We start from the raw sequence: 21,369 nt of genomic DNA, 5'->3' as shown, positions 1-21,369 counted from the left end.
TCTTTGAGCTCCTGGGGCCACTGAGCTGCCATGGCTCTCACCCTGAGCTTCCCTTGCATTTTGTGAGCTCCTCTAGAACCCTCTCTGTGAGCCCCCTCTTCTGTGTGAGTTTAAGTGGGCCCCTGTTATCTACAATGGCGTGATCCTCTCCAGAGAGCGGTTTAGAGCTCTTCCCTGAGGAGCCCCCAGAGGCCCTGCCCCACCCTCAGAAGCAACAGCTTTGTCAGAAGCTTTGGAAAGAACCAGAAGTGAAGCAGGAGACCTGGGGCCAATTGTAAACTCTGCTCACAAATGGCTGTGCGGTGTTGGTGGGTTCTCTTTCTTGGTCTTGGTTTTCCTTCTCCATGAAATGGGTGAAAAATGCTTGCCCTTCCAACACCCCAGGGTTTCTGCGAGGAGCAGAAGAGATGTGGGTGTGACACTGGTGTGCAAACTACACATGGAGGGGTCACTATGAAGCCTGCCCTTTGCTAAGAAGATTTCCGTCATTCTAGAAACAAAGTCAGCAGATTCCTGGGAATCCAGCTTCAGCCCATGGGTGGGGCTTTCTTTTCTGGCTCTGAGGCCCAGATACCTTTGCTTACCTCCAGAGGGGCCGGGTCCCGAAGTCTGTCCTCATCCCGGGGGTAGGGAATCTCCAGCACCGAGTTCATCTCCGTGCTGGCCACGTTCCGGCTGGCCATCTTGCCATCGGGCCACGTCACCGCCACGCTGCTGGCCTCATCCTTCCCTGTGGGATGAAAGGAGAAAGGATCAGCTGCAGGGCAGGGGGCGGGGAGGGATTCTCCACAAAAGTATCATCATTCATTTATTCATTCACCTAATAAAAAATATGAATTGAACACTGTTCTAAGTGCTGGGGAAATAGTGAACAAGGCAGATGAGGTCCTGCTCTTTTAGAACAATGCCGTCCAGGACAACTTCAGCAGTGATGGCGAAGTTCTCTATCTGCTCTGTCAGCTATGGTAGCTGCTGGCCATGGCTGCTAAGCACTTGAAGTGGTGTGATAAGGAACTGAATTTTAAATTCAATTTAATTTTAACTAACTGACTTGAAATGGCCACACATGGCTAGTGGCTACCATACTGGACAGCACATTTCTAGAACTTATATTCTAGTGGATTTTGGAGGGAAGAGAGTAAAGCCTGGTGGTAAACATGTTGACTTTGGAGTCCTGGGTTCAGATCTTGACGGTACCACTTACCGAGCATGTTGGGAAGGACATGGCCGGGGGTGGGCATCTGGGAGACCTGGGGACAAATCTCAGCTTTACATCTGACTTGCTGTGTAATCTCAGGCGTGTTGCATTTATTTGTATTTGTATTTATATTGGATGTTAATAGTCTGATAGGGGCCGTCACTGGGAATAGCCCTGATTTTAGGGAGCTTCCACTCTAGTGGGGATAGACAGGCACACAGATGAACAAATAATGCCAGATATTGACAAGCTCTGTGAAGAAAACAAAAATAGGGTGATGGGATAAAAAGGAAGTAAGAGTAGGCTGGGGGCTTTTCTAGTCAGGGTGGTGAGGGATAGGCTCTTGGGGAGAAAGCATTTGAGCCAAGCTCTAAATAAAAGCTGAGGTGACAAAGAACCAGAAGGCAGAGGGCACAGGAGAAAGACCGTTCTACAAAGCTGAGATGTTTACAAAAACTAACAGTGGCGGAGCTCAGAGAACGTTCATGGTGAATCCATCTGCACACATCCTTAAAGCGACGTGTTACCTCACTGGCAGGAAGCAGGTTGGAAAGATTTGTCAGGTGTTTAGGCATCGTCAAAGCCGGCCCCAGCTCCCTGCTTAAGGCAACAGGCCCGTCACCGAGACAAGGTCAGGCTAATGGTGATGGACCGGGGTGGAGAGGAGTGGGGGATGGGCCTCACCTGCTGGGAGGGGCCTTCCTCCAATCAGTCACCTGGGAAAGAGGGCAGTGCTCAGCACGTGTAGGAGGGAGGCTGCAGCCCCCTCGCCGGTCGTCACCCACCAGGGCTGACCAGACGTGGGCTTGGTGCTCGGGGGTCCACCAATCCATACACTCCCCCAAGCATCATTCGCAGGCTGAAAAAATGATGTCACCCACATGTGTGTGCTACTTTCCCCTTAATGCATATAGACACTGTTAGAAAACAAGTGAAACTGAGAAGCGCTGTCAAATTTATAGCAGCTTTTGGTGACTGCTGTCCACCAGTGGATTTTACAATGATCGCTACTGTGGGGGTCGAGGGTGGTCTGTGAAACTTTTTCACGTATGAAAGGGGTTCCCGTATTTTAGAAAAGGGTTGAAGCTACGTCTAGACTTTGTGGGGAATCTATGTACAGACGCCTCTGTGCAGAGGTCTGCTCTGGGGTGGGAGCTAAGACAGGACGGCGTGGAAGGACTCAGCTGCATCTTTCTCCCCGAGTCCCGGTGCGTCAGTCCGGGGCTTCCAGAGGAAGGTGCACCTTGAGAGCCACATCATCCGCTTCCTGAGCCTCCCTGTGTTTGGTTCTCTTTTGCTGCCTCCAATCCAAGGCTTCCAGAGACATCTCTTTGTAGCGTTCCAGCCTCGGGCCGCTGTGAATTACTGAGGGCAGGGACCAGCTGCTACCGTCTGGAAGTGTCAAAGGTGAGCAGCTCCTGGCCCTGTGCCCGCGATGGGGCAGCAGCAGCAGAGAGAGGCTCCTGGAGCAGAGACTCGCACACAGTGCAGAGACCCCAAGACGCAGTGCAGCTTCTCTTCCCACGGAGACTCTCCCCTTCCAGGCCTGGCCTTACTGGTTCTGGGGTTGGCTTTATTAAGCCAGAAAACATTTCTCATAAACTCCTACTCCCCCGCTCCCTCCTTCCACAATAATTCATTTTGGGGGAAGGGGGTGAAAATAGGATTGGGGAGGTATCAACTGCCCCCTCTTTTACTGTTTTGAAGCAGTCTCTTGAGGTTCAAGAGATGTGGCATTTTTAGGGTGTTCAGCACCCAAATTAAATGGCAGATGTAAAAAGTAAACACTTTTCTACTAAAAAAAAGGAGACAAAGAGCAAATGTTTCTCACCTAAGCCAACAGAACAGCTACATGAATACATTTTCCAGCCTGACAGAAGTGCCACAAATAACTCAAAAGAGTCGCCGAATATTCATAGACAATCACGAATTTACATCCTGCCTCTGAATCTTGCTTCCTCCCTTCCTCCAGACCCAGGGAGGGGCAGGACCAGGAGATAAGTCAGCCACCGGGAGAGCACATCTCAGTAGGACTCCCTCCTTTGTCACTGATTATTTTGCCGACTTGGGTCCTTAGTTTCCTCATCTGTAAAAGGGAGCTCTACCTCATCCAGGAAGGACAGTTCTTCCTTGGAATGTCAGCCCTGCCCCGGCCGATTCTGACCCTCAGCATCCCCATCCTCATCATCTCTTAGACATGGGGGGACGCCCTGCAGTTCCCAAAGGGCTTTTGCTTGTTGGCAATACTGCTAGAGAGTATGCATCCCAAACTGTACCAGGTGATTCTCAGTGTTAGGGCACTGGATCCTCACGGCAGTCCCATGAGAAGGTACTAGTTTTATAATTTCCATTTTAGAGTCGAGGGGGATGAAACTTGGAGAGGTGAAGGGAATTGCTCACAGTTACCCAGAGAGGGCATGTCTGATCCCAAAGCCCATACCTGCTAAATCCTTGTTCTACTGCCCACCCCACCCCAATGACCAGCCCACCATGGGCCAAGCATCATGCAGGGATCTGGGATTTAGCAGGAAGGACACAGACCCAGGCCCCATCCTGGAGGAGCTGAGCCCCATGGGGGCAATGAACATAGTGATTGTTATGATAAACTGGGAAAGTGCACCCATAGTATTGGTACCACTTGGTGAGAGAGGTGGGTGTTAGAAGTCATTTCGTTGGAGGATGCAGAAGGAACAAGAGCTTGTGAGGCAGGGAAGGGAAGGAAGGGGCATTCCAGGCAGAGGGTGCAGCACAGGCAAAGGTATAGAGGTATGAAAAGGGCATGTGTGTTGAAGATCAGGGAGAAGCTCAAAGTGGAAGAAGCAGGGTGTGAGCATGTGTGTTAGGTGGGGTGGGTGGGAGAGGAGACAGGACGGAGGGTGGTCTGGGGAGGGACTTTGGAGCCCTCACAGGTGTGGCTGACTTGAATCCTCCCAATTACTCTGAGAGGGAGAGTTTATCCCCACTTCCCGGATGTAGACACTGAGGCTTGGCAAGATGCAGTGACCTGCAGGTGTCTGAGCTAGGACTGGAACCCAGGCTCCTGCCCCCAGGTCCGGCTGTTCCCTCTGCCCCAGAAATCTCAAGTCTTCACGCAGCTGCACAAGCAAGGGGGCCTTTAAGCTGGCCAGACTGCGGGGCCAGTGTGTCAGGGAGCTGGGTCGTGAGCAGAGGAGGGCCCATTAAGAGCAGCAGGGAGTCGTCTCTGGCAGCTTTTAAAGGACAAAGGCCAAGGAGGCACAGAGAATCGCGCTTTTCAGAAGAATTACAAGCAAAACAGATGGTGGGAATACAGTTGGTGGAAGATTTTTGCACTTTAATAAAGCGATTTTTATGTGGGCCACTGAATTTTCCTTCCCTAAATGAGCACCAACCGGCTTGGAGGCAGCTCTGAGTCACTTGCAAACCATCAGCTGAAAGGAAGGAGGGGTGTATGTGCAGGGGCTGGGGGTGCCATCAAAGCCTGGGGTGGGCTGGCCCAGGGGGTGAGCCCCCCGACGGGGGGCTGGTGGGGCAAGGAGATTACTGGCGCCTGTTTTCACTTACTGGATTTGGTAGAGCTGCCTCAGCTGTGTGCTAGCTCGGAGCCAGAGAGCCTGGGTGTGGGATACGTGTGGTGGGTGTGCAGGGCTGGGATGTCGGTTCAGAGCAACCGGGGTCCAGTGGGGCACTCAACAAGGGCTGTGAGCAGAAACGCTGATTTATGAGCCTGGCGGGCCATCTGCACTAGGAGGAGCAGGGGGAGGCCAGGGCAGGGTGGAGGGCGCAGCGAACGAGGCCAGGGGCTCCCCTGAGCGGGGGTGCGCGGAATGGTTCTTTAGGATGAAGCTGAGAGCCCTCTGCACAACGGAGTGGGCCTGCTGGGAACCCCCCGGAAGAATGAAACACAGCGAGGTCCCTGAGTTTTTATTGTGTGATGCGATGCAGTCTGGACCCTCAGGGTGCACAGTGAGGGTCTGAGAAGCTGAGCCCTCTAACCACAGCTCAGTGCTGACCAAGCAAAGGCCTGCAGAGCTGGGAGGCGTTCCTTCTCCAGCCACCGAGAGATGAGCTGGCCAGGCACGTGGGGAAGAGAAGGGCCCGGGAGGCTGGCTGCTGAGAGGCACATGTGTGCACCCACGGACAAGCCGCTCACCACACCTTGCTGCAAAGTCAGGAGGCAGGGAGTGGTTTTGGAGGGAGGAAGGAGCAGGGTCAGAGGGGGTGAGCAGGGGCGTTGCGGGTGCTGGAAGGGGGGCTTCCTGCAGCCCTCGGCCCTTCCCTCACAGCCTCCGGCCGCATCTCCTTCTTAGTCATGCAGACGTCAAAGCAGCCCTTTCTGCATTCCTGTTCTGGACCTGCCCCTTCTCAGCCCAAATACCACAAAACAAACTGTTCAGGATTGGAAACCATCAAACTGTCCATCAGTAGGGGACTTGCTAAATAAATTGTGAATGTGGCCACACAATAAAAGACTGTGCAGCACTAAAGGAAAACAAAGGAGATATGCACAGACTTGGAGTGATGTCCAGGATATACCGTTAAGAGAGAGAGAGAAAAAAGCAAGTCTGGGAATAATAGAGAGAGTATAATAATTTCTGTTAAAAAAGATTCCAAGGCATATTTATCTATAAATGTGCTCCTGTGTATTTTGCATGCAATAAAATCGTATCAAAAGTATGGAACTGAAAGCAGAAACTAACACACCATTGTAAAGCAATTATACTCCAATAAAGATGTTAAAAAAAAAAAAAGTATGGAACTGGGAAAAGGCCACCCTGGAACACTATATTTGAATCTGCTCCCTGCCCCTTCCCCTCTGCATTCCTAATCCCCTCACCCTGTTCTGCATTTTCTTTTTTCATAGCACTTAACATCTAACATTTTATATATTTACCTAGTTGTTACATTTATCAGGTGTCATATATTACTCCTCCTTCCACTAGAATGTAAGGTTACCCATGGTAAGGCTCTTTGTCTAGTTAGTTTTTGGCATAGAGTAGGTGCTCAGTAAGTGATTAGAGACTAAATGAATCAAAGGACACTGGCGGAGGGTGAAGAGAGAACGTTTCCTTTTTGCTTAATATTCCAAACATAGTGGCGAGATTATGGGTTATTTTTACTTTCTTTATTAAATGATGTTATATTTTCTAATTTTCCTATAACCAATATGCATTATTCCTGCAGTCAGAAAAAAATTAAAGCCTTCTAATATGACTTTATTACATGCAAAATACACAGGAGCACATTTACAGATAACTATGCCCTGGGAGTGGCTCCTGGGCTCCTTCGCGGCCCTGCCCTCCCACAGCAAAGCCTGGCTTTGGCTTTCCTGGCTCTGCAGCTCCCTCTGTTCTGCCCGCCCTCTCCACCTGGCTCTGGGTGCCCCTGACAGTTTGGCCCTGACCTCCCTTTCCAGACTCTGCTCCCACCAGACCTTTCCTACTCTGTGGACACAGTGAACACTCCCACCTCTGGCCTTTGTTCAAACCAGCCCAGCCCCTGGATGCTCTCCTCAGCTCCCATCCACACCTTCCAAATTCCCACAATCCTTCTAGCCCTAGTTCAAGGCCCACTTCCTTGGGAAAACTGCCCAGAGCAGAGAGAATTTCTCCCATCTCAGTCCTCACAGCCACTGGGCCAGTACGACGGCACATCCAAATCTGCGTGCAACGAGAGCTCCTGTGTCCCTCTGCCTCTTTCACAACCGTGAGCCTGGGGGGCAGGGAGCATTTCTTTGTTTCATCTGTCTCTTTGCCATGTCTCTCTGCGTCTCTTGGTCTCCCCTGGTCCCCGTCTCTGGCTGTCTCCCCGCTATTCTCTCTCTTTCCTCAATCCTTCCTTCCATCCGGGCTTCCCATCGGCTCCCTCTCTTCCTGCCCCACTGCTGGCCCTCCATCAATCAGGAAGGCCTGTGCTGTGCTAGATCCATGAAGTTCCTTCCGGACGTGGGGGCCTTGGAGCTGCAGGGATGGAGCTACCTGCCCCTCGCTGTGTCCCCCGCTGCTGGCCCTGCTGCCTGCTGAGTGGCCTCAGGGAATCTCACTGCCAGGCCCAAGGCTGACTCACTGGGGCCGGTCTCCAAGAGCAGCCTTCCTTCTGCGCCTCTCTGGGAGTGGATCCGGCAACAGGGGAGGCTGCAGGGGACCCGTGGAGCAGTCTGAACCAGAGCTCAGACCCAGAACAAAGCCCACAGCCTTGCAAAACAGCAAGCATTGGCAGTCAGGGCGGTTAGGGACTCCCAAGCAGGAGCAGGATCCGTTTCCCTAAGCGGGGGAGGCAGACTGCTGTGAAGGGGCACGGAGGCTCTCGGGCCCCTGCGATCCCACCAGATGGCCCGGCTGAGGCTGCCCAGCTGAAGAAGCAGGTCTGGTCTCTTGGCGGGGACAGATACTGGCCAGAGAAGAGACCCGATAAGACCTGTCATACACGTCTCAAAATAGCAGAGGCAGCTCATGGGATGTGTGGAAGGAGAAACCAGCCCCAGTCCTGCCCTCACCATTGATTTGCTTTGTGAGCCTCAATTTCCTTATCTGTACAATGGGGTGCGGGTTGATATCCAAGCCAGACACCTGGATAAACATCCTACCTATGAGACCATGCCAGCCACCTTGGCGTGGATGGCCTCACTTGGGTCATCTGGTAACTGAGGGGTCATGGATGTCCAGTAAGAAAGAGGCAGAACAGGAGGACCTTGGCTGGCTGTGCACAGAGCAGCTATGGGAGGTCTGGCAGTCAAGCCACAGTGGTTAAGACCTCAGACTGTGGTGTCCAAGGAGGTGGGGTCCAAATCCAGATCTCCCTACTTTCTGGAGGTGTGATTTAGAGCAGGTTACTTAACCTCAGCCTCAGTTTCCTGACCTGTAAAATGGGGGTTATGATTCTTAATTCATCTTGTTGTGGTGAGAATGGAATAAGGTATCTTATGCAAAGCACCTGTAGATTCGTGCAACTACCACCACAATCAAAACACAGAACTGCTCCTTCGCCACAAAGACCTCCTTGGGGCTATCCCTTTAAAGTCACACCCACCCCTCTCCTTTTCACCATTTCTAGCCCCCAGCAACTACTGATCTATTTTCCATCTCTATAATTTTGTCATTTTGAGAATATTATATAAATGGAATCAACAGCATGTGACTTTCTGAGAATGGCCTTTTTTTTTTCTCACTCATCATAATGCCCATGAGAGCTATCCAAGTTGCTGTGTGTATCAATAGTTTATTCCTTTTGATTGCTGAGTAATATTCCATGGTGTGGATGGACCACAGCTTGTTGAACCGTTAACCTATTGAAGGACATCAAGGTCGTTTCCAGTTTGGGCTATTACAGATAAAGCTACTATGAACAATCATGTATAGATTTTTGTGTGGACATGAGTTTTCATTCATCTGGGATAAATGCCCAGGAGTGCAATTGCTGGGTCTTATAATGGTTGTATAGTTTAGTTTTTGTCTTAAAAGAAACTGCCAAACTATCTTCTGGAGTAGCTGTACCAGGAACGAACGAGAGATCCAGTCTTTCCACTTCCTTGCCAGTATTTGGTTTTGTCACTATTTTTTACTTTAGCTGTTCTAATAGGTGTATAGTGATATTTTATTAACACCACAGGTATACTGTATATCTGGTTATGTTATATATATGTATGTGCACACATATATGTAATATACATACATACACATGTGCATATAGATATATATACATACGTATGTGTGTGTATATATATATAAAAGGCTAGTCTTTTATGTGTGTATACACACACACACACACACACACACACACACACACAAAAGACTAGCATTTTTTTAATACCACCCCCAGCCAAGAACCAATTTTCACCCTCTCGGGGGTGACATCACTCCCACTGATCATGCATGCTTTTCCCAAGCCTTCTAGCCAAGAGAAGGCACCAGGGGTTTGGTGAGACATTTTAATCACTGAACCGACACCCAAGCGGCCAGGGAAGCAGCTGGTTTGGATAGGTTTGGTGCAGGCCATTGTTTGAAGAACAAGGCCATAGCCTTGGACAAATGGAGGATTAAATACTCTGACCCCAAGGTGAACTAATTCGACAGAGGCACCAGGATGCGGACCCCGGCAAGGAGTGGGGCATGAAAACCTCCCTCATGAGCTCAGGTTCACTTCAAAGCAGGGTTGCCTCCAGTAGCTGGTGTCACAGTAACGTGGTAGCTAGAAGATGCTCAGGCTGTGAGCCCTGCATCTCGCCGGGATTCGGGATGCAGTTTCAGCACCCACTGTCCCGCCAATAGCTCACTGCGCACTCCCACCACCGCCCCCCACCCCGAGCCCTGACTCACCCAAGCCAAAGTGTGCCACGGGCTCCATCTCACACAGGTAGCCTGAGCCCCCATCGATGATCCTCAGGTGGGCCCCACTCTTCTTGGTGTAGAGCACAACCTTAGCGCCCCTGGCGAAGGCCCCAAACCGGGTTCGCGGCACCACCCGCAGCCAGTTGTTGCTGAAGCCCTGCAGGGAGGGAGGAAGGCAGGCCCGGGCATCAGTAGGGTGGGAAGATGGGACAGGGAGGGAGGGTAAGAGAGGGAGAGAAGGAGAAAGAAGGGGACAAGAAAAGGGGCAGAGGAAAGAGAGGAGGAGGGAGCCGGGCAGGGAGGGTGAACAAGGCAGACAGACTGGCTGAAGTTTGCAAAGAGCAGCCCTGGAAAAGAGGAGGGAAAGCCAATAGACTCGGGGAAAACAGTGTTTGGAGGCGTGCCAGTGGAAGGCTGAGGGGCAAAGGGCTTCTGGGAGACAGCTCTTCTTGGAGTTCACTGTGCTGCTGGGAATTTGCTTCCTCCAGGGCCCGGGATGTCCATTGCCCGCCATGCTGGTCAAGCAAGCATCCCGGGCTCCTTTGCCCTCATCCAGCCCAGGTTCAGCATGTTGGGCTGGGCTCCGTGGGTCCCCAGGTCCAGGCACACCTGATTCCCCCGGAAGACGGACAGCGGCTGAGCCATGGACTCTCCGTGGGACAAGATGAGGTCCAGCATCCCGTCTCCATCGAAGTCTGTCACCACACCGCCTGCAACAGCACAGATTTCACTCTGTCCATCGGCCAGGAGACCCACAGGGAAGGGGGGCTCCTGACCAGTGCCAGGTCCACGCCCTGAGTGTTGGAGGAAAGAGCACAGCGCCGGGGATCGAAGACTGGAGCTTGAAGCTCCTCTCCTTTCCAATGGCCGCTCATTCATGGAAGAGGGGGTCCATTTCCTCCCCCTGGACTTTTGAAAGAAAGCATGGGTGCAAATAATTCAGACTATGAAGGCTGCTTTCTGGTCTTTTATACACGCCCTTTATATCTGCACGGTTTTTGTCAGTCTATCGGGTGGTTGCGTATACCTGGTCTTCTTTTGGTCCTCACTACAACCCAGAGATGTGAGGAGGGCAGATGCAATTATCCCCATTTTATGGGTGTGGCGAACAAGATCCAGAAGATGAAGCACCTTTTCCAAGGCCACAGGCGAGGCAATGGCAGGGCCGAGTCTTGGGACTCCTGATCCAGTGCTCTCTCTCTGACACCAGGCTGAGTGCCAGGAGGGGTGAGACGACAGGACACCCAGCCTCTCCTTTGCCTCTCCTCCCGGCAGAGCATTACCAGAGATGCTACTGCCCGTGGAATCCCACGCCTCTGACCCCGCGGCCCTGGGACTGGGAGAACGGACCGTCCTCTCCCCTGCTTCCTGCCTGGCACTCCCAGGGCCTCCTCCCCCACTCTCACCCCTGCCCCAGGATCTCAGCCCTCAGAGTGGCAGGGATAGGATGAGCCCTGCTGTGGGACTGGCTGCACCACCCCTCCCGCCCTCCCCCCAGGCTAAGGGCAGCACCGAGACAGGGGAGAGCAGGCCAGAGCCCTCAGGTGCCCTCACCTGTGCCCCGGCCCTCAGGCTCCAAGGCGTCGCCAGGATTGAGCTCCTCGATGAGGGGGTCGCCGTGTTCCCTGCGGATGATGCTGAGGGACAGGAGACAGGCTGTTCATGGATGACAAGATGCTGGCAAAGCCCCAGTGGGTTCCCTGGACCTAGAGGCCCACTAGCTCCATCCTCCAGCCCCCGGGCACCCTGAGACCCTGTTGCACGGGGGCTGCCACCTGCACGCCGACAGAGCCACTCTGCTCACAGACCCTGCCTGCACCCTGGCTGCGCCTTTCTTGGGTTTTAATTCACGTTGGTAAATATTGATTTTTCCTTCTCTAATGGATGAATTATAGACAGCCTGGGGAAGGGCAGCTGATGGATGGAGAAGGGGCAGGGATGCAACTACCTTCAACTGACCTTCACTTTCCTTCAAGCGGCCCTAGGTTTCTGAATTCTGAATACTATGCAGGGTTCCACCCCTACGCCAGTGCCACCTCCTCTAAGCCCTCCCTGATCGTTCCGCTAGAAGCAATACCTTCCTGCTCTGCCTTTGTCACTTTCCTGGCCTTTATCACTTTCCGCCTCGTGTTGAAGCTCTATATGAATGCATCTTATCTCCTCAGTTAGACTGCGAACTCTTTGCAGCCCTGGGACCATGTATTATTACTCTTCTTTGCATCTCCTGCAGCATCTAACACAGTGCCTGGCTCTCAGGAAGCTCCAGACATGTCCGTGGGGTGCATGGAGGAATCCAGGGACAAAAGGGAAGAAAGGATCCCTTTGGGTTGCTGGGGTTTTGTCTATTTTGAACTCTGAATCATGATAATATTTGCTGTAGAAAAGTCCACTGTGAAAGTCCTGTTCTTTCTGCACGTTGAGCTGAACGCTGATGATGGCCTTGAACTTTCCTGTCTAATTTTTCTCACTGGGTAGATTCTCGCAGCCTTGGGTGCTCTGTCCTGGCTGTGTGGAGCAATCTTGGGGCTGGGGCAGGGAGAAAGAGGACCAGGAATGATCTGTATCGTTCTCCCCTTACGTTGCAGGTGGGGCTGTCACTCGAATCACAGTCACCAGAGGGCTGTGCTGTGGCCAGTGCTTTCTTTCAGGAGGGAGCCAGGGTCCCCTGAGCTGGGGCTTCTGGTGGCTGGATGGCAGAGGGTGCTGGCAGAACCGCAAGGTGTCTGCAGGGTTGAGCACGTGCCCTGGGAGGTGTACTCCGTCCGCGCGGGGCGTCTGTGCTGAGCACATCAACGTGTGCACTCTGGGCAGTGAGCCGCATGCCCGACAGTGCTCTTGTGTGTGTGCACACCTGCCGGAGGTGTGTCTGCCTCAGCCTGCTAGCACCCACAGTCCCTTCAACCATTCGTGTCCTGCAACCTCTGTCACGGCTGGGCAGAGACACCCCTGGGTTCAGGTGACAATGCAGTTAGGGGTTTCTAAGGCTAAAGCCCAGGAGTTCCAGGGCAGAGCTGGGCAAGCTCACTCAGATTTGGGCAACCAGGGCAGGCTTCTCGGAGGAAGGGTCAACAAAGCTGAAACCAGAATGATGAGTGAGTCTGTGTCACCCAGAAGCGAGAGAGAGGCAGATGGTGTGGGCAGCCTGAGGGGTCCAGGCCTGGTGCAGCCCAGAACTGAAAGCTTGGGGTGTCTGGTGCTTAGGTGTAAATTGGGGAGTGGAAAGTGACAAGGCTGGGGACAAAGCCAGCCTGTGGGATGTATCAAAGAGAAGGTAGGGCTTCCCTCGTGGCGCAGGGGTTAAGAATCCGCCTGCCAATGCAGGGGACATGGGATCTAGCCCTGGTCTGGGAAGATCCCACATGCCGCGGAGCGGCTAGGCCCGTGAGCCACAACTACTGAGCCTGCGCGTCTGGAGCTTGTGCTCTGCAATGGGAGAGGCTGCGACAGTGAGAGGCCCGCGCACCGCGATGAAGAGTGGCCCCCACTTGCCGCAACTGGAGAAAGCCCTCGCACAGAAACGAAGACCCAACACAGCCATAAATAAATAAATAAATAAATAAATAAATAAATAAATAAATAAATAAATTAAAAAAAAAAAAGAGAAGGTAGTGGGGAGCTTCTAACGGGGTTAAGTGGAAGAGGGGTGTGGTCAGATTCGCATTTTCAACAGCTTGCTCTGCAGGACTGGACACAGGGCGGCAGCTAGAGAAGAGGGAGTGTGAAGGGTGGAGCCATGGGAACAGATCAAGGCACGTTTAGATGTGTAAGTGGTGCTACCACACACATCCTGCCTGGCCTGGGACAGTCTCTGCTCACACCTGTCATCCCGCCATTGTTAACAGGGCCTCTGCACTCTTGTTAAGCACCTGGAGTGGGCGATGAGTTCCCTGGTTTCCCAGGCATCACTGAAGGACCGGCAGACTCACACACACCGAGGCTTTGCATCCCTGGTGACTCCTACAAGGAGCCCACCATGTTTCCTTCGGTGACACGTGACAAGCCCACTTGGTATGGGGCAGGTAGGGACTCAACTTCCAGAGTTGCCAGCTGAGTGGTGGCCCCAGCTGTAGCCCCTACACTCTCTGCTGCGAGCTCCAGACCCAGCCATCTGCCACAGGGACTCGGGGCACAGCCATGTAACTGGGAAGTGGCTTCCACTGACGCTGTGCGGAAACAAACACGCTAACCCATAGGGTGACCATGTGGTGACCCTGCCCGCAGACAGCCCGGGGCCAGCCTGCCCTTGGGGTGGCGGGAGGGAGGCTGGGAGGTCTGACAGAGGCCAGACAGGCAGAGGAGGTGCCTGGGTGCTCGGGCCACACAGACTCCTTGGTGCTCCGGGCCCTGGCCAGTGACACTTTATTAGCCAGAGAAGGAAAGCAGTGTCTCTGTTAATGAGCAATTGATCTTCTGCAATTAATCTGGAAGTTGTGAATAAGCTTTTTGCAAGGTACCTAATTAGCAAATCTGGTGCCTTCAGGGGGTGATTAAAGCCGGTTGGGATTGATGCTTTGTTAATAATTATATTTTAAAACACGCTTAGTCACAGCTCTCACCTTTTATTAATAGTTGAGGGCCCTTCTGGGGGAGGGGATGAGGGCCTTGGAGAACCGAGCAGGTGATCTGGCCCATTTCCTGCATCCAAGGCCCCTGGCCCACCCTTCTCTTGCCACCTGGTGCTGAGGCCCATTAGCATGTTTTAGGCCAGGAACCAGGGCCACATGTGTCCTGAGGTTTGCTCCCCAACAGCAGTTCTCAAACTTCGGTGTCATAAGAATCACCTGATGCCTAGTGTACGTGTTAAAAAGACAGATTCCTGGGCCTCAGCCCCTGAGATTCCGATTCAGGGGATCCAGGGTGGGTCCGGAGATTCTGTACTTTAAATAAACACTCTGGGTGGTTCTGATGCCAATGGTCTCTGGACCCCAATTAGAGAAAAATCAAACCTTTCCTCCCTGCATGCAGTGCTCAGATGCTTCCATTCTTGTCTACCATTCCCTCATCTACCATTAATTGTCTCATCCAGCATTTCCCAAAGGATGTTTTGCAGAGCACCAATCCCAAGAGAAAAATCTCTGAAAGAAGTATCTTGTAGTGAAATCTATTTGGAATACTCCATTCACCTCTTGGAAAGTAAAAATACTCATGGTCATGTTAAAGGCTCTGAGAAGTCCTGTAGTCAATACACCTGCCTGTCTTTGCTTCATCCAGATGCACCCAAACAGATCTGGCTCTGGAACCCCTTTGGGTGGTAGAGTGGAGCCTGGCTTCTAGGCACACTTTGTGCATGTCCCCCTGACCATTTCCCCCCCAACAGCAGGAGGCCCGGGATTCTCCGCCTCACCCTCCCACCCCCCATTCTCTCAGCCTCTTGCTCAATCCCTGTCCTTCCAGCTTCTAATGCTCCTTCATCAGGGGACCTTCCTCCTTCCTCCCCTTGGAGCGCCTCTTTTGAGTCCTAAGCCTTCCTCCCTGACCCCCACCCACGAAGGCTGAGTAGCCACGAGCCAGGCTGAAGCATCTACCGGAAGAGGCGGTTGGCTGAGGAGCTGCGGTGGGCGAAGTTGTTGAAGAAGATCTCCAGCTCCTGGTCATTGTCAAAGTCGGCAGCGATGACTGTGCGGACAGGCGAGGGCATGGAGAACTTGGGTGAGGCGATGTCCTGGGAGGAGAGAGGGCTGCAGGTCAGTGGACGGATGCGTGGGGCAATGGGGATGGGCTAGAGGCCAACTGTCCCCACGCCCGTGACGCGAAGATAAAAGCCTGACCTAGCACGTCCTCTATCACCTTCCCTGTAAGGGTCCTAGGTATGCTGTGTTTAGGATCACATGAACCTCAGGCTGCTTGTAGGAGAACAAGGAGGTAAGAGGAACAGTCCTAATTTACACCAGTGAAGCACCTTGCTGTTCCCTGGTCCGGACCACATGGGGCCCTCCCATCAGTCACTTGAGGCAGGGCTGATGTGAGCACTCCCATTTTACAGGTGAGGTAACTGAGTCCTGGAGAGGAAGGGGAATTGCCCACTGTCATAGCTAATGAGTGGGGGCCATCGCCAGGGCTCTGACTCCAGACGCTATGCCCTTCCTAGTACGTGCCCTTCGTCCTCTGCAGTGAGAGGCGGAGGCTGGGAGGACACTGGGCAGTGCTGTGCATTTAAATCCAGGCTTCTCTGCTGACTAGCTGTGTGGTCTCAGGCAGGTTACTTAACCGCTCAGATCTCACCTTCCTCATTGGTAACACGGGGATAAATAATAGCTGCCCAGGTTGTGAGCATTGCAAGTAAAGCACTTGGCACAGAGTGGGCACCAGATGGATCCCTGGCAGTCTGTTCTGGCCTTGCCCATATCAGCCTCATGAAAGGTGACAGAGGTGGCCTTTAGCTGTGTTTTTGCTGCCTTTATTACCTTACTTTGTTTCTTGGGAGTCTTTTGATTTTTTTTTTGAGACATTTGCCTTGGGGGGTTGCAGTATCAGGTACCTCTGCCCAGGGCTCATGAGGAGACCCCAGACCCAGGACAGCCCAGCAGGGACTTCAAAGTGCTGACAGGGCCTTGGTGGACCTGGCAAAGTGTCCCACCTATGGAACTTGCCTTTGAAATAGAAGAGCTGTGGAGGGCGGCCTTTTGTTTCTCAGCAGAATATCCATTCCAGGTGGGTTTGTCCCTTAAAGACCCAGGAGCCTGTCTAAGTCCCAGGGTCCACGTGGGGAGAATTGGGAAGGGCACAGTTGGGGTTTCTGGGAGTGGTCCTCTGCCCTGGCCCTGCCCCTGGGCCTCCTACTTCAGGCCCTCTCCCTTGGCCACAGGAATGAGCTGCCCACTCTGGGTTGCCCAGGGGAATAGGCTGTCCCCAACAACGCAGTCATGAAGCTGATTGAGAGCCTGGCCCGCCGTCCAGGGTGGGCTGAAGAGGGCCTTGAGAGCTGGTAGCAAAGAGACCTCAGGATCTCGAAGTTGTTATTATTCTATTGATCCTGTAAAAACGGAAACCTACATAGGCCCCTTGGGGTTGCCCCGCTGGATGCCTGGGCTTCCAAGATAATGCATGTAAGATGCTTAGCACAGTTCCTGGCACACAGAAGGCACTTGATAAATGGGGTCTCTATTATTATTATTATTATTGCTCCTGTGAGCTCTGGGGCTGGGCTATCAGAAGAGTTAGTTGACATTTGGGGCTGGATTATTCCAGCCAGTGCATTGTAGGATGTTTAGCAGCATGTCTGTCCTCTGCACACTAGATGCCAGTAGCACCTCCTATCCCATTTGTGACAACCAAGAATGTCCCCAGACATTGTCAAATGTCCTGGGGTAGGGACAAAATCACCCCTGGTTGAGAACCTGGGTTAGAAGAAAAAGCTGAATAAAGATGGAAATCATCCAGGATCTCAGGAGCAGCTGCTCTGTGTTCAGGACGTACCTCTTTTTTCACCCAGAGAGCCTGGGTCTCAAGACTCTGCAGGGAGTGAGTGGCTGGCCCTGAGCACCCCAAGGTGGCTGCCTACAGGGGAGGGGCTTGTGGCAGCGCCCCAGACATAAGGTCCCTGGTGACTCCCCTGGGACCACCAAGCTTCTGTCAAATGCCGCCACTTCCTTGCTTCCTCGGGGGCTTTTGGCAAGACCAGGTGCCTCCAGAAGCACCCTGACTCCCGGAGGTCAGCTCTAACCATCCCATGCTCTCCATCACCCTCCTGAGAAAGGCCCAGGCTCAAGATCATTAGGCTGGTGGTACATCCCTTACTGTCACCAAACAGTCTTTCTGAAGAATTCTTGGTGTCAAAGACCGTTGATAGCTCAGGGAGGGGGCACAGAGAGGGGTTCAAGGTTACCTTGTCCCTCACCTGCCGTTTGTCCAGAGGGGGCAACTGTTGGGAGCTCTGTGGCCTCAACCTCCCCTGTCCCCCCAGCCCCACTGTGCCCTTGGCCTGAGCCTCAATTTGAAAAGCTCAGGCCCAGGCTATGGGAAAAACGCTCCCGACCCAGAGAATGAAGCCCACCTCACTGGGCCTTTGCCCTGCTGCCGCACACCTTGGGAGGCTGCTCTCTCTCCTCTGCCAATGACCGTGCCCTGGGCACTACAGACGTCACAGCAGCCCAGGCAGGAGCCCATTGTCCCCCAGATGTTACCTTCCTTGTGGCCACCCCGCCCCCAGGCTCTGCAGAGCCACAAGCCCCTACTCAGCCTGGTGGGAGGCACAGGCGGGGCTGCATCCCCAGGATGACAAAGCAGGGGAGCGAGGGAGAGGCTCCTTCTTACCCGAAAGCGCACCTTCCCGTGGGCGCTCATCTGCAGATAGAGGCGGTGGGGGCCATTCCAGTTGCCATAGACAATGTCCACTTTGCCGTCGCGGTTGAAGTCGGCCAGGGCGACACCTCGCCCGTGCTGGTGGGGGTCATCCACACCTGGGGAGGAAAGGCAGGCGCCCTCAGGGCAGCGCCCCCTGCAGGCTCCACAAACACTCACCTTGCCAGGGCCCCATGAAGAGCAGCAAGGGAGCGTGAGCCTCATCCTGTCCTGATCTCTCCACAGGGGCAGAAGCTGGGAAGCCACCTGGGTGCAGAGAGAACCAGAGACTTGCCTTCAAGCTGCACCTGCCCAGAAAGTACTATTTTTACTCGGTTTTGGGGCAGCATGGGGTGGGGGAAGGAGACTTGTGGAGATTCTGGAGGCCTAAAGCCCTCCCCAGCCACCCCTGACACTGGGATACGTTAAGTTGATCATCACTCTTTTGCTCAAATTTCAGCGCTTCTCCAGTACTCTTGGGTCAAGTTCAAATTCCTGCCCGGGGAGCACAAGGCCCTTGCCCACCTTATCTGGTCTTTAACTGGTACCACTCTTCCCCCTTCCTCATAAGCACCGGCCACCCGGGGTTCCTTTCATTTCTCAAATGACCCAAGCTCTTTCCGGCTTCTGGGCTTTCGCTCAAGTTGGTCTCTCCTTCTGGAACGCTCTTGCCATGGCTCTTGGTTACTTGGCTCCTTGTTTTTTTCTTCTGCTCTCAGCTGTAATGTCACCTCCTCAAGGAAGCCTTCCCTGACCACTCCCATGAAAATAAGCCCCTCCCACCCACCCTGCTATTCATCCTGACAGCCTCCCATTCTCCTCCATTGAGCTGATCACACGTGCAGTTATGTTCCTTTGTGGGGTCCAGTTTTCCTACTAGACCTTACACTCCATGAGGTGAGGGTCTGTCTTCTTGTTCATCTGTGTTCCCACAGAGTCTATCTCAGTGCCTGTGGTGACCTGGTATTTTTCTGTAAATACTTGCTGAATGAATGAAGAGACATAAATAATTTGACAGAAGGCGACCAGGGACTTCGGTGACAGCAGAGAAAATACAGCACCATGACTGAGAAACGTACAGTGTGCCTTGTGAGATCTGGGAAGAAAGCTTATGGGTCCAGTGTCACCTGTTTGCACTGTCCCTGCATCTACCAGTGGCCAGTGGGACTGAGCTGATCCTGGGGGAGGATGGAGGGTGGTTTTGCCCAGAGGGATGGCCTGACCTCCTGGTTGCCCAAGGCAGACAGGATCCTTCAGGTCAAGTGCAGAGCTGACAGGCAGTGGAGGCCGGCTCTAAATACCCACGCTGAGTCTTCTGGAGGACAAACTGCCATTGGTCATCAGGCCCTCAGAGATGGCAGGTGATAGGACAATATGATGGGGGATGGGGATCGCAGACCCAGGACACAGGGAGCTCTTGCCAGCTGCAAATACGGAGATCCTGAGGATAGGGGCCAGCAGAAAGCAAGGTGGGGCCCCGCTGAGAACCTTGGGGGCTGAGCATCCTCTTGGGGGAGGGTAGGATCGGGAGGATCTGGAGGATGGGTGGGGGTGGGGGAGAAGAGGCAGGGAGACCCAGGCTTGAGAAAGAGGGTTTGCAAAGGCATGGGGGCAGCCTCTAACCTCTAGGATGAAATACCCCATTAATTCTCTGCAAAACTCCCCAGCCCGAACGTCGGTGGCCTTCTGTGTTGGCCCGTTTCTCTCCTATCTATGAGGCACCTTGACAAGGAGCTGGTTCCCTTTCACGAGAATAATCGGTGCCAGGCTGCACTTCACAGCAGCATCTGTTTGGGTGATGAATGCCCTCTTGACATGTCTTGTTAAACCCCTGCAATCACTCTGACTTTCAATTACGGGCATAGCACCTTTCCTCTCTCCTCCCACCTGATACCTTCTCCCACTCCAACTTGCTCGCTCACCTCTGCTTCCGTCTCTTTAACACCTTATCAAATCCTCTAGGTTTTCTCCACCACCACCTCCTCTTCATTTCATGATTTTTCAGCAATGAGAAAATTTGCTGCTGGAGCGTTTAACAGGTGAGCTGGGTGGGAGGACAGGCCGGGGAGCTGCCTCCATCTTTAGCTTTGCCCGGGAAGAACAGGGGAGCTGACTGGCTGCAAGGGTGCATTTGTGAGGTGTTCAAAATGGGAACTCCCGGGCAGAGTGCTGGAAGGGCAGGTACTTGTAAGTCACAGAGAATGGATTGGTACCTGCTCAGGGATTGTATGCTAGCTGTCAGCACCAGCTGGCGCTTGTAGGACCTTGGATCTATGTATCTACATCCCCGCTCACCTCTTCTTCCGGAGGCCGGAGCTCGTCCCTATGCCACCAGGAAGGAGAAATCAAACCTCCCATTCCTTGGCACGGTGGGGAGGAAGTGGGTGGGGAGAAGTGGTTGAAGGGCAGACTGATTACGTCCACATACTTTTATTATGTGTCCCAGTCCTTGCAGACACAGACAGATTATTATAGTGATGTAGGAGCCTGAGTGAGTGGTACATGCAAAGGCAGTGGGAATACAGAGGAGGGAGTGCCAGTCTCTGCCAGGTGGCACAGAAAGAGGCAGGAAAGGCTTCACAGATAACATCTAAGCTGAGTGTTGAAGGATAAATAGAAGTTTTGCAGATAGAGAAGGGGGAGAGGGCACTTCAAGTGGAGAGGATTGGCAGGTGCAAAGGCCCTGAGGCAGATGATGGATGAACACAAAGGGAGGAAGGGGAGCAGAGCTGGGAGCCTGGAGTACTATTTTGTGTAGATTTTATTCTGCTTCATATTATAGCTATTCGTTCATTTGTCTGTTTCCTCCTCTAAAACGTCAGTGCCTTGTATGGGCAGGTGGGGGGAGTGGGGTAGGGTGATCTTAGCCTTATTCAGGTCAGCGTCCCCAGCTCTTAGCACCAGCCTGGCACTTAGCACAGGTTCAATAAATGGCTACTGGATTGAGTTGAATGTTTAAGATGGATGTGGGGAGGGGAAATGGAGAGAGGCAGCTTAGAGTGGAGACCAGTGCTGAGAGACACAAGCAGGACTCAGAGGGACACGGGCCAATCCCAGTCGCTGGAGAATGGATAACGGTCAGGCATTCCAGACGCTGTCTCCCCAGCCACAAACATCCCCTGCATCCTGAAGCATGGGGATGTGGAATTAAAGGTGACAAGCAACATTTCCCTGTGCGGTGCAGACAACGACTTGTCCCGCTCTCCCTGGGGCCTGTGGGACCTGGAGGGAGCAGGGCAGACCAGAGTCCCCTGTAGGATGGTGGGGGTCACAGGACAGAGGCTGTTTTACTCACCAGCACCGGCTGCAGCATCCACGAAAGTGCCGTCCCCCCGGTTGTGGAAGAGGAAGTTGGGCCCGTTCTCGTTGTCGCAGAAGATATCCGAGGCACTGCTGCTGAGGATGGGGCCCACGCTTACGCCCCGGCCCCCTGGGAGAGGACATCGGCTCTCACTAAGCGGCAGAAGCAAAGCCCCAGGCCCGCGTGGAGGATGGGGGCCGCCTCGGAGGCCCATGAGACGCTGCTATGGTGATGCCTCCGAAGAGCCGGGGGTGGGGGGCGGGGAGGGGCAGATTCTGACATTC

General features: G+C 53.3%; 1 protein-coding gene across 2 annotated transcripts in view; it reads right to left on the bottom strand.

Moving 5' to 3' along the window:
* Nucleotides 1–21,369, bottom strand: part of CRTAC1 (cartilage acidic protein 1) — a 148,019-nt gene that overhangs the window by 18,073 nt on the left and 108,577 nt on the right. For both annotated transcript variants that reach the window (XM_059900413.1, XM_059900414.1), the window contains exons 6-12: nucleotides 21,080–21,214; nucleotides 17,758–17,903; nucleotides 15,030–15,166; nucleotides 11,059–11,141; nucleotides 10,114–10,214; nucleotides 9,493–9,661; nucleotides 585–730 (exon numbers count right to left, since the gene is read on the bottom strand). In XM_059900413.1, the coding sequence (XP_059756396.1) occupies nucleotides 585–730; nucleotides 9,493–9,661; nucleotides 10,114–10,214; nucleotides 11,059–11,141; nucleotides 15,030–15,166; nucleotides 17,758–17,903; nucleotides 21,080–21,214 (917 nt within the window). The remainder of the gene's footprint in view (nucleotides 1–584; nucleotides 731–9,492; nucleotides 9,662–10,113; nucleotides 10,215–11,058; nucleotides 11,142–15,029; nucleotides 15,167–17,757; nucleotides 17,904–21,079; nucleotides 21,215–21,369) is intronic.

The sequence above is a fragment of the Balaenoptera ricei genome, chromosome 16, assembly GCF_028023285.1.
Source record: "Balaenoptera ricei isolate mBalRic1 chromosome 16, mBalRic1.hap2, whole genome shotgun sequence".
Classification (NCBI taxonomy): domain Eukaryota; kingdom Metazoa; phylum Chordata; class Mammalia; order Artiodactyla; family Balaenopteridae; genus Balaenoptera; species Balaenoptera ricei.
The sequence above is the reverse complement of the archived record's forward strand: the minus strand, read 5'-3'. Positions and strand labels throughout refer to the sequence as shown.